The 12,523-nt window shown below is 42.8% G+C and overlaps 1 protein-coding gene across 1 annotated transcript; it reads right to left on the bottom strand.

The window, feature by feature from the left end:
- Window positions 1-3,848: 3,848 nt before the first annotated feature.
- IL12B (interleukin 12B) lies at window positions 3,849-12,056 on the bottom strand. The gene is made up of 6 exons (XM_059695360.1): window positions 11,969-12,056; window positions 10,197-10,472; window positions 9,064-9,181; window positions 7,142-7,359; window positions 5,325-5,482; window positions 3,849-3,980 (listed from the first exon to the last, which is right to left on the bottom strand). Exons 1-6 carry the CDS (start codon window positions 12,054-12,056, stop codon window positions 3,849-3,851), a joined length of 990 nt encoding a protein of 329 aa, XP_059551343.1.
- Between the last annotated feature and the right edge of the window lie 467 nt (window positions 12,057-12,523).

Below are 12,523 nucleotides of genomic sequence, written 5' to 3' on the forward strand. Positions count from 1 at the left end.
AAAAAAATAATGTTTGTTGAGGGAATGAAGGCACAGCAGAGGTGACGTTCCCATAGAAGCTGCTTGCCTAGACCCCTTTTCCCACCAGGTGAGTCCTGCTGATGCTCAGGCTGCCCTTGGAGCAGGCTTCCTGGCCCTGGTTCTTCTCTGCTAGGGCGTCAGGCTATCTCCAGGACCCCACCTGGCATCATGGGGGATGCAGGGCTTCCCCAGAGTCCTGATGCTGATTCCTTCCTGGGATGGGCTCCTTTCTCTGACTTGGTCAGCAGCCTCTCATAGATGGGGATCTGGTTGTGTAGGATAATGTCTTTATTTAATTTTTGGCTTATTCGTTCTCTATCTTAAAAACAATCATGGGGAGAGTTATTGTTTAATGGGTTCAGAGTTTGGGAAGAAAAGTTCTGGAGAGGGATGGTGGTGATAGTTGCACAATAATGTGAAATAGTTAATGCCACTGAATTTGACACCTCAATCTGGTTAAAATGGCAAATTTTGTTATGTGTATTACCACAATTAAGAAAACCCTGCAAATATGGGCTTGTCTTTCTAACATAGCAAGAAGTTTGGGGTAGGTAGTTACAGGGGTTGGTGTAGCTCCTTGATGATGTCACTAGAGTCCCTGAGTCTTTCTGTCTTTACAGTCTTAGCGTGGTGGTTTTCATCCTGGTCACCAGATATCCTCTGAGTCTTAAATGTTATCTGCTCAAGAGAGAAAGAGGAGGGAAAGGGCCATGCTAGCCATGGCTCTGTCTTTTGTCTAGAAAGCCCCCATTTCATCTCAATGGGCAGAACTGGGTCTTGTGGCCTTGCTGGGCAGCAAGGGTGCTAGAAAAGTGATCACTTAGCTTCCCAACCTTAGAGCTGAGGAGGGCCCTCGCCTCAGGGGAGAAGGACGTTGGGAGTGAGAACTGATTGGACCACCAGTAGGCTGTGTCCAGGTCACTGCTGAAGGTCACATGGTCACATAGCAGGGCTGACCAGGCCCACGGCCCAGTCTCCTGGTTTCCAGTCCTGAGCTCTTTTGCTAGGACATTTGATATATTTTGTAGATTCCCAATAAAAAGGAATCCTGGAGAATATCTTTCAAAGAAACAATCAAAATACTAAGAGGTTGTGTCAGGAAAGCACTCGGCATGTTGGGAGCCAGAACATCTGAACTCTGCCCCAGGCTGGCTGGGAGTTTTGGGAAAAGTCCCCAGGTCACTGTGCTCATGAAATGTGATTCATTATTGTTTTTCTTGGTTAAAGTGTTGTTCATTAAATCCCCAATAATCCCTTGATATCTCTAGGTGAAAGACCCAGTAGGAGACAGACAATGATTAACCAAACACGTGCTATCAAGTGTGAGCTTACACAACATGATGTGTTTCAAATGTTGGATTAGGATGACAGAAACTTCCTAATATTCCTCTAGGCCAGGAGCAGAGTATAATAATGGTTTCAGGGGACACTTAAAATAAGGAATGTGAACAGACATCTCTGTTATAGTTACCTTGCCATTGCAAGGAAGCCCGGATGTGCACACCTGGCTTTTGAAGACGCAGAGAATGGATTCCATTCTTTCTAATCCAGCACTTACTTTTTCCATGGGAGGCACCAAAGGGGAATGAGCAGGCCCTGCCCATTGAGCCCAAAGTGGGCACCTCCTCTTCTCTATGGAGCCTTCTTGGGTGACTCTGGGTCACCTGATCCTTCTCCTTTGTTCTCACCTCAGGACACCACATATACAAAACATTTTTAGCATTTACTGGTATTAAAGTTAACTTTTTATCCCTGTCTTATAAGCTGTGCCAGGGGTGGGCACTGTTTGAGGAGGTAGCCTGAGGTTTTTGAAACTCCTCAACCCCAGGGGCGAGCACATGTCTAGACACATGGCAAACCCCCTGTAAACAGGAGCTGGACCTATGGGGTGGAATGCTCATAGCTTTACCAGGTTGCAATTTTATTTCCTGATGCTTGGGAAATGAGGAGAGTTGATTCTAGGACAGGAGATGGAAGAAGCCAGAGCATCCAGCCCCTAAAGAGGGCATGGCACAGTTCAGTGTCCTTGCAGAGTCCCTCACGGTCAGATGACAGGGACAGTCCCTGAGCTCAGCAAGACACTGACTGGGAATCCTATAAAGGGAAAGGACAACTCTGCAAAACTGGAAGTGAAGCTGCTGGAAGGAGGGGCCATTCTCCAATGGTAGGGGGGAAAAATTGCAGCCCTGGTAAATGTTGGAACAGGATACCCAAGGCAGCTGAGCAAGCCCAAAATAATATTGTAAAGAAAAGTTACATTTTTATTCACAGTTGGACTATAAAAATAAATAAGTAAACAGAAAACAAATGGACTCACTTTACAGAAAGCGCATTCATTACTTAAAAGTAGCACCTTAATGGTTCGGCACTGTTCACATCCGTGTGTCAGGGTCACTCATGTCGACCATTGAGCGGTTCTTGATCGTTTCTTTGCATCTGTCTGCTTTTCTTGTATGGCTACTGAGGAGCAACTGGCAATTCTGACACTTTTATGGCCTTATCTATAACCACACTTATTCTTCCTCTTCAATCATAAGATCTTTTTACTTTTCAGACACTTGTGATGTCTGTGTCACTCTCCTATACCTTACAGATAGATGGGTGGGGATTGCCACAGAGGCGGAATGAAGCTCAGTTTCTTTTCTTTTCTTTTTTTTTGAATTTTAGCCCTTTCTAAATTCAGGCATTGAAAGATTTAACTTGCTTAGGTGGCCGTGAATTATAACTCTTCCTGGACATGAGAACTAACATCTTCCCAGGACCTTCGCAAGTGGTTTCTCGTCTCCAAGTCTCCATTTAATTATCCATCCATCACAAGTATATTATGGTTCTGGCATCAGAACTCTGCATTCTTACTGGCTGCCATAACACGGAGGCACTTGCAGCATCGATGGAAAAGTTGTCAGTATAAATGACACATAAATTCACATTTTGCATAATAGGACCCATTCCTTATGGATCAGGTCATGAGAGTGTGAAACATATAAATCTTGGCACAAAAATGTTAAATACTATAATAAATTAATAAATACATAAATTACTTAAATATCTAAATAGCAGTTGCAGCCTGCTAGCTGGCAACTCTATAAATAAATTACCGGATTGTTTCATTGGGCAGTTAGCATTGCAATAAAATAAATACAACAAAACACTTAAAAAAACACAATTAGGTAGAAAATATCTTTTTGGGTCTAGTGCATCGTGCCTCTTAGAAGCTTTGCACGGCTTCCTTTTTTCCTCCAAGGTTTCATCCTGGGAGTAGAACCTGAAAAAGAATGCCCAAAGTCTATGAGGAATAAGAAGGCAGCAGCAGACCTTTCATATTTCATAAATCACATTATCTGGGCAATTGGGTTGTGGGGTTCCATGTCAGAAGGGTCCAACCCTTCCTTATGTGGCCTGGGATTTGCCTGGTATCTTGCTCACGGGAGACTCTCTTCAAAGTTTTCATAAAAGGGTATCTGATCATGTCATTTCCTTGCTGAAAGCCCTCCAGTGGTCCCCCAGGTTCTCCTTTGGATGAGGTTCTAATTCCTGGCTACAGCTTGCAACCATCCTACTCTGACTCTTAGCTGCCTCTCTTTCTTCTTTGCCTTTCCCTCCAGAAGGGCAGGACCTATGCCTGTTCTTTTTACTTCAGTATCCCGGAGCCTAGCATAGTGCCTGGAACAACATGAACATCAAATAAACATCTGTTAATGAGCAACTGTATGTTTTTGACTCTGGTGACATTGCTGGGGATCCTCTATTTCCTCTCCTGAATCTCCCCTCCCCAGTTCCCTGAACCTGGTACACTGAGTGTGCAGGTCTGGGCTAGGCTTGCGCACCTAACTGCAGGAGACAGATGCCCACTCGCTCCAGGATGAGCTATAGTAGCGGTCTCGGGCTTGCACACGGATCAAGGCATCCTTGTGGCACGTGACCTTGGCTGAGGTCTTGTCTTCCAAGAGTCTATCTTTCTGCAAAAGAGAGGAAAACCTTTGGTAATACAGTCACAAGGTAGGCTGGGCATATTTCTCAAAGCAAGCAGACCTTGGTTGTAGGGTAATTCACAGAGGAGTGTGTAGTACTTGCGCCACCTACTGACAGAAGCTCTAAACTCAGATGCAGGTTTTCTACTTCGCAAGTCCTGAGGATGAAAATGGTCCAGCTTTCCTCTTTCTAGCACAGCTGCTTTGTTTGAAGGCCCATGTGCACTCACCCCAGTACAAGGCCGATGTTGGGACCAGGACAGATTTGCTCTAATTGTCCCGTGGATATTCAGAAATACCATACTCTCGATCCTTTCATCAGACAAACTTGTGGTTCGAAGTCAGACGTTGCTACTTGTTAGCTGTGTGACCACTGAAAAATGTCTTAGGCTCTCTGTGTCTCAGTTTCCTCACTTACAAAAGGGGGATAGTAAAAAATGCCTATCTCACAGAGCTGTAAAAGTTAAAAGATAATAATTGTGTAAAGCTCTTAGCAAAATCTAACCATATAGAAAGCACTCAGTAAATCTTGCCCATTAATGATACAGATCTTAAGTAGGGAAGATACATGTGAAGATTTTAAATAACATTTATTGAAATTGACTCCAGAATAGCCCTTTGTCCTGCAAAAAAAATTCTTAGGGAGCGACTGAATCACTGAGTTTCTATCAGATGCTAAATGCTATGCTGAATAAGGCCTTTATCTGGTGATGTTACCAGTAAAACGGATCCAAGGAGGCTAAAGCTCTATAAAAGTGCCTCTAGGATCCTGGGGTTATTGATGCCAAGGCAAGACAATTGGAAAGCCATCATTTAGCCTGTGTACATACTGACATTCTGTTTAATAGAATAATTTCACAATATGTAGAACAGCCAAGAGTTAGACATTTTGGGTGAGACATAGCATGAATGTTATATCATCCATTATATTCACTGAGTTGAAATAATACATTTCGGTTCCCAGAGTCCAGCTCTCCTATATCAGGATCAAGTGAGTGCAAGAATTAATGGTTAACCATATAGAAAGTATATGGCTTTGGTGTCCAGCAGTCTGAGTTTGTGTCCTGGTTCTGTCACTTCCTAGCTGGGTGACGTTGGGCAAGTCACTTAACCTTTCTGAGCTTTAGTGTTGTCACTAGTGAAGTGGTGATAATTCTACTGCCCGTCTTTGTAGAGTTACTGTGATGATTAAGTGAGATAAACATGTACACAAAAAGGTACAGAAAAAGTGCTGAATAAACATTAGCTGCTGTCATCATCATTCATCCCCTTCCTGTTGTGGGCCTGCATAAACCTGATCACAGCATGTCTGGCACCGGAATCACATCTTACCCTTTCTCTCTTGTTCTTGCCCTGGATCTGAAGAGAAAATGTCAAGGAGAAGTAGGAATGTGGGGTGCTCCAAGTGTCGGGGTACTCCCAGCTGACCTCCACATGCCGGGAATCCTTTAACGGCTTCAGTTTCAGATTCTTGGGTGGGTCTGGTTTGACTGTGGAAGAAGATACACACCTTTTATTTCCCTGGTGGGGCTTTCGAGCAAGGTAGTTCTGGCTTCTGATCCCACTTTCACCTTTGACCAGTTGTGAGTCCATAGCGTAGTTACTTAACTTCTCTGAGCACTTGGTTGGCAGATGTGACACTCCCTTACTCCTGGTACTCACTCTGGTGCCTGTGGAAGGCAGCCACATCCTTTATGGCTGACCCTGAGAGAGGCTCAGAATCCTTGTTACCATGGACAATCAGATGGGCTTTGGTAGGGGAACCACTTCTGCGTAGTGCTCAGAAGAAAGTTAGAGACAATAAGACTCTCTTGCCTGGGGTATCAGTGAAGGACCACCCTCTCTGAGGTCAAGCCCTCTCTTTGCACCCAACTCAGAACTGAGCTGAGTCTCTTGCTGGGGATGAGGTGAGAGATTTCCCACTTAGTGTCTTTTATCTTTTCATGGCATCTGGCACTGATTTGTCCTATAGCAGTTACAATCACATTATCTCTATGCTCATTTGTTCATTCATCAAATCTTTCTATAAATAATAACTGAGCAACCATTGTGTCCCAGCCACTGGACTACACATGGGAAGTACAGCAGTGAGTGTCCCAAAGACTGTCCCCAAGTAGTGTACCTTCTTCTCATGAGGTGAGGAAGACATTCTATGGAATGTGCTTGGGCTCCTAGACCCAGCACCACTCCACAGACCACAGCTCCTAGCAGATGCTTCACAAATATTCTTCCCTCTGTTCTTAACACACTGACATCTCCCTTCCTTTAGGACTCAGCTAAATGTTACCTCTTCAGTGAGACCTTCCCTGGTCAACCTCTGTGAACTAGACCCCACCTTCCCCCAACTGGCCAAGGTCAGTCTCTCTACCAATGCTACTGTACGTTCTGTGGTTCTCTCACACTTTCTCAGTGGAGAAATGGTAAAGGAAATGAAAAATCTCCATCTGCCAATTTAAAAAACTGATTTCCATTTTGGAGCAGTTTTTATTTCAATAAAGAAGTCTCTTTTAAGAATCTAGAGAAAGGTGGGTGGGGAATAATTGCAGCTGGTAGGAAAGTGCTGGTTCTAAATAGGACTATCATGCCAAAGGGGCTGCTCTTGGATTCCTCATGGAAGCTCCCTGGGAGCAGAACAGAAGTTTAGCCAAGAGCCAGCTTTTACTTTCTTTTTTCAAATATGTTTTTACTGATTGTTAGGAAGAAGGGGGGGGGGGAGAGAGAGAGAGAGAGAGAGAAGAGAGAGAGAGAGAGAAAGAGAGGGAGGGAGGGAGGAGGGAGGGAGAGATCAAACAAAAACAAAAACAAAAAAACAAAAAACCCATCAATGAGAAAGAACCATCAATTGGCTGCTCCTGCACACCCCCTATAGGGATTGAGTCTGGCATGTGCCCTCAACCAAATGAGCCAGGGTGAGCCTGCTTTTTCTAGTGGGGCAGATGTGGGTCTGAATTGCTAGCTGTGAGATCTAAGACAAGTTGTTTAACTTTTTGAAGACTCATTTTCCCCTTCCTTAAAATGCAGATAGATAATAGTATCTCATTGTACTTTTTGGGGGGTGTCGAATAAAAGAGAGAATGCATGTAAACCCCTTACTCCAGTGAATGAATGGCATCTGTCTCTATTAAGCATATATATTCAAGTACACTCACTGATGTCCCTGATGAAGAAGCTGCTGGTGTAGTTTTCATACTTGCGCCTGTGAACAGCATCCAGCACGACCTCAATGGGCAGCCTCTCCTCGGCGGCTGGGCAGGCACTGCCCTCCTCACACTCCACCGTGTACTTCCAATACTCCCTGTGGTCCACTCTGATCTTCTCTGCTGAGCGTGTCGCTGCTCCACAGGTCACTCCCCGGGGGTCAGAGGAGCTGAAGTCAAAGACAGACATATCCTGTGTCTTACAGGTGTGGGCGAGTTCCTGTGGTTGTAACTTTCTGAGGTCACAGTTTCTCTAACTGGTTTGATTTATCCCCAGGCAGTGAGGAACTGCCCTCCCATGACAGCAAATGTTTCAGAGGTAGTACAAATGTTCTATTATTATAGTTTTACAGATGAGGAAACGGAGGTTCATGGCCAATATGAATTCAGAAAATTTTAGATCCAGAGCCCCTGGTTACAACTCCTTATTAACATTTTTATTTTATTTTTCCCATTTTAATTATAAAATCAACATGCAATTATAAAATAGTAAAATGATAAAGATGCATATAAAGGAAATGTGGTACCTCTTTTAAACCCAATCCCCCTTTTAACCCTAATATAAATATTATTTATATCTTGTTGTATCCCACCAGAACCTTTTCTGTGAATATTCAAAGCAGTTATATAGCCATATGTTTTTATGCATATACACACATTTCATCTATATAAATGCACATAGATTTTATTTTTTCAATTTTTAAAAATATATTTTTATTAATTTCAGAGAGGAAGGAAGAGGGAGAGATAGATAGAAATGTCCACGATGAGAGAGAATCATGGATTGGCTGCCTCCTGCAAGTCCCCCACTGGGGATTGAGCCCACAACCCAGGCATGTGCTTTTGATCGGAATCAAACCTGGGATCTTTCAGTTCACAGGCTGATGCTCTATCCATTGAGCCAAACCAGCTAGGGCTAGATTTTATTTTTTATGAGGATCAAATTATATATATATATGGTTTTGTAACCATCTTTTTCATATCTGAACATATGAGGAATGATCCACAACAGACCATATATGTTGGGTTATTTTGATGACTGCACATTAAGCCGAAGACTATAATAAACCACACTTTATTTCACCTTTCCCCTGCTGAAAACATCCCAATGAATATTTGCATCTACGTCTTTGTGCACTTGTGTAAACATTTCTCTAGTAAGCATTTTCATTTTAAAGTTGAAAAAGTGAGACCCCAAGGTTCCTCAGGTACATAGTGGACAGGCCAGGTTGATCAACTAGGTTTGGCTCCATTCTCCTACATTGTTTGGGAACTTAGATTATGAGTGAAGTCACATGTTGGGCTAACACAGTGCTACATCCTTGGGAATTGGTTTCTTAGGAAAAGTCCAAGTGTATAAGACAAAGAGTGAACTTAAGATGAGCAGTGTTAGCAGAAGAAAAAGTTGTTCAGGTTGCCTGGGGAAAATGTCTAGAGGCCTCAGAGTTTTGGAGTCAACTCCAGGGCTTGCAAGGTTTATGCTCTAGAGCTCTTGTTTCTATTTGTGATTCAAGGTGCAATTTTGGCAAGTCATCTGTAGCTTCGATTTCTCCTTTTATCCCTCCCCATGGTGCTATGAGCCTCAATGAGGCATCATCAGGCCATTTGGATGAGTGAGTTCAAACAGCAGAGGCTATGCCCAGGCCCAGATAGTATTCTGTTCTAATGCATACTTTTGTTCAGGCAATTACCTTAAATATCCATGTTCTTTCCCCAACTTAGGCAAGGGAGGGGAGGAGTCATTGAAAAAAATATGGGTTTGACTTTGTTTTCTCTCTTATCATTAACTAAAAGGCATTACTAGGTCATCCTTATTTTCTTAATGAAATAGTAGTTCTAGCAAAACACTGAGAAAACAGAGTGGTTTCACTTACCCTCTGCCACTTTTGACACTGAATTTCAAATCATCATTGATTTCTGTCAGCCACCAGCAGGTGAAACGTCCAGAATAATTCTTTGCTTCACATTTTAGAAAGGTCTTATTTTTGGGTTCTGGATTGAAAAAGAACAAGTGTTTAGGTTTTTGTTTTTTGTTATTTTGTGTGTGTGTGTTTCCCAGAAAGATTTTGCTTGTGCTTAATCACAGGCCACCAAATGGTATAAGAGTAAAAAATCTTCCTTTGAATTTATTGGAAAATGATGCTGCTCCCCTGGCAGGCAATTCAGTGAGGACTGGTAGCTTACTCTGCAGAGCATAACAACTTACATATTGAGGGGGTATTCATTATTTACTTATTTATTTTTTAATATATTTTATTGATTTTTTACAGAGAGGAAGGGAGAGAGATAGAGAGTTAGAAACATCGACGAGAGAGAAACATCGATCAGCTGCCTCCTGCACATCTCCCACTGGGGATATGCCCGCAACCCAGGCACATGCCCTTGACCGGAACCGAACCTGGGACCCCTCAGTCCGCAGGCCGACGCTCTATCCACTGAGCCAAACCGGTTTCGGCGGGGTATTCATTATTTTAAGGCTATCACTCCAGTGCTGAGTTATGTACTGTTCATGTTGGTTAATTTCCATTACCCTCTCTATAAAAGCGCCATTGTTTAAAGAGAACCTACGGAAAAGCACCTAGACCAGTGGTTCTCAACCTTCTGGCCCTTTAAATACAGTTCCTCGTGTTGTGACCCAACCATAAAATTATTTTCGTTGCTACTTCATAACTGTAATGTTGCTACTGTTATGAATTGTAATGTAAATATCTGATATGCAGGATGGCCTTAGGCGACCCATGTGAAAGGGTCGTTTGACCGCCAAAGGGGTCGTGACCCACAGGTTGAGAACCGCTGATCTAGACTCACCATGAAACTCTTTCAACATGAAATTACCCAAAGTGTCTAGCAAAGGAAAACCAAAGCAAAGGACAATGCAGGTTCTGAGTGGTTTCTGTAAGGGACTTGATTGCTGCATTAACTATACTGATCATGTCTTGCCTTTAAAATTTTTAATTTTTGTATTTCTTATGGAGAAAACTGATGCTGTCCAAGGGAATGGAATTACCTTTCTGGTCTTTTAAAATATCAGTGGACCAAAATCCATCTTCCTTTTTGTGAAGCAGAAGGAGAGACTGGCGGAGAACCTCGCCTCCCTTGTGACAGGTGTACTGGCCAGCATCTCCAAACTCTTTGACTTGGATGGTCAAGGTTTTGCCAGAGCCTAAGACCTCATTGCTCTGGTTCGAGGTCCACGAGATGCCGTCTTCTTCAGGGGTGTCGCAGGTGAGGACCACCACTTCTCCAGGGGCGTCAGGATACCAGTCTAACTCTACAACATAAACTGGAGAGCACAGAGCATGGAAAACCATACTGTAAGCCACACAGACTTTGGGACTGTGTCTTTTGAACTTCCTGGGCATCTGCATTGCTGAAGTACAACCTAGCCTAGCTTATAGCAGCAAAGGCCTGCTGAGAGGATCTCGGGGTACCGGGCTCCCCTTGGGCTCAAGGTCATGGAAGATAGAAGCAAAGAGTTGTATAGATGCCATCAACTTGTGAACTGGCAGGCTGCTGTTAGTAATTAACCTCTGATCAGCTGGCAGATGAAGAAGGCCTTGATACACGGAAGAATGCAAACAGCACAAGACTCTTTGCTGAAGGACTGGCAGAGATAAACAACTTCCAGCGCAATTTTAGTCTCAGAGGGAATAAGACTGACCAGGACTGAAATCCTACTCCCACTAGCTGGCTGGAGGATTTGGAGGAAGATACTTAATCACTATGACCCTCAGTTTCCTCTTCTGTAAAATGTTAATAATAATAGTACCTACATCATAGATTCATTCGGCTGTGAGGATTAAATGAAAGAAGCCTGCCTCAGTAAACTCAGTGTTAGTTGTTATTGTTAGTCACAGACCAAAGGGTCAGACAACTGCACAGAGAGACTGTCTTAAAATTTTCTGTGGGGATTTTGGGACTTAGTTTATACTGCATGAAATTCACCAATGGAAAATTTTATTCTCTTTGTATTTTTTTAAAGCTATTTTACAGTCTTATGAGGCAGTTAAGTAGGTGTTAGTCTTCCCATTCTATAGAGGAGGGTGTTGAGACCAAGAGGCTAAGCAAGGTTACAACAAGTTAGAAATACAAGAGCTATATTTCAGACTGTCTGTCTCCTTGGCTTTGCCTTTGGTTTCTAATACCAGCATCTAAATTGACACTTGAGGAATGGCTTAGGATACAGTATTTTAAAGATGATGTCACATCAAAGCTTCATTCGGGCATCAATTATTAATTAAATAGAATCACTTAATGCAGTGGTTCTCAAACCACAATCATGGAACCCCCCCATCAGCAGCAGCACCTGAGAATCTGTTAGAAATGCAAATTCTCAGTTGCTGACCAGGGAACTGTGTGATGGGCCCAGTGACCTATTTTTTTTTATACTTTCCAGATGATTTTGATGCCTGCTGTGAGAGTCACAGGGGTAAAGAGCCTGGTTTTTAGAGTCACATTGGTCTGGGTTTAGAGAAAGGGTGATGAATCTTTTTTTTCTGCCAAGGGCTATTTGGAAATTATAACATCATTCACAGGCCATACAAAATTATCAACTTAAAAATTAGCCTGCTATATTTGGTCAAACATTGAATTAACTCACTCCTAATGCCTTGGCAGGGTCAGACCAAATGACTTCACAGGCCTTATACAGCCTGCGGGCTGGAAGTTCCCCACCACTGGTTTATAGTCAGTTCCATCTCTTGTACTAGCCTGTGGCCTTAGGCAAGACATTCTGGCATCATCATCTTCAAAATGAGATATTTAGGAGAGTCTAGTTACCATCTTTCTTCAGTTCCCATATGGCCATAAGGGGCGATGCCAGCAAAACCAGGGAAAAACAGAAGAGGACCAACTGCTGCTGATGCATCTGTAGAAGGGAAAGAGAGAGAGAGAGGAGAAAGAGGAGGAAAAGAGAAAGAAGAAGGAAAGAGGAGAGAGAATATCAATCATTATTCAGTTACCTTTGGAAACCATATTCACAATCTATGCATATTGTTTCTAATCTTTATTTTCTTTTTCTCTACATTGTCATGGTAACACTAAATGAATTGTAGGAGCCCTTATGCTAGTTACTGGGCGAGCACATCTCCAAACAGAGAACCATAGATGATCTGAAGCTGAAAGAGATGTAAGACTAGCCTTCTTACACAATCCTCTTATTTTAAAGACAAGAAACCCAAGGCTCAGATAAAGAACATGATTTGTCCAGATCAACATTCAGTGATTTTATTTTTCACTTGGTGCTTATTGTGTAAAGGGCACTGAGCTAGAGCAGTTGGAGAGAAAAAAAGTTTTTACCTGGCTCCTGCCTTTTAGGAGCAAATGCTTTCATTC

Source organism: Myotis daubentonii, chromosome 5, assembly GCF_963259705.1.
Source record: "Myotis daubentonii chromosome 5, mMyoDau2.1, whole genome shotgun sequence".
Lineage (NCBI taxonomy): Eukaryota > Metazoa > Chordata > Mammalia > Chiroptera > Vespertilionidae > Myotis > Myotis daubentonii.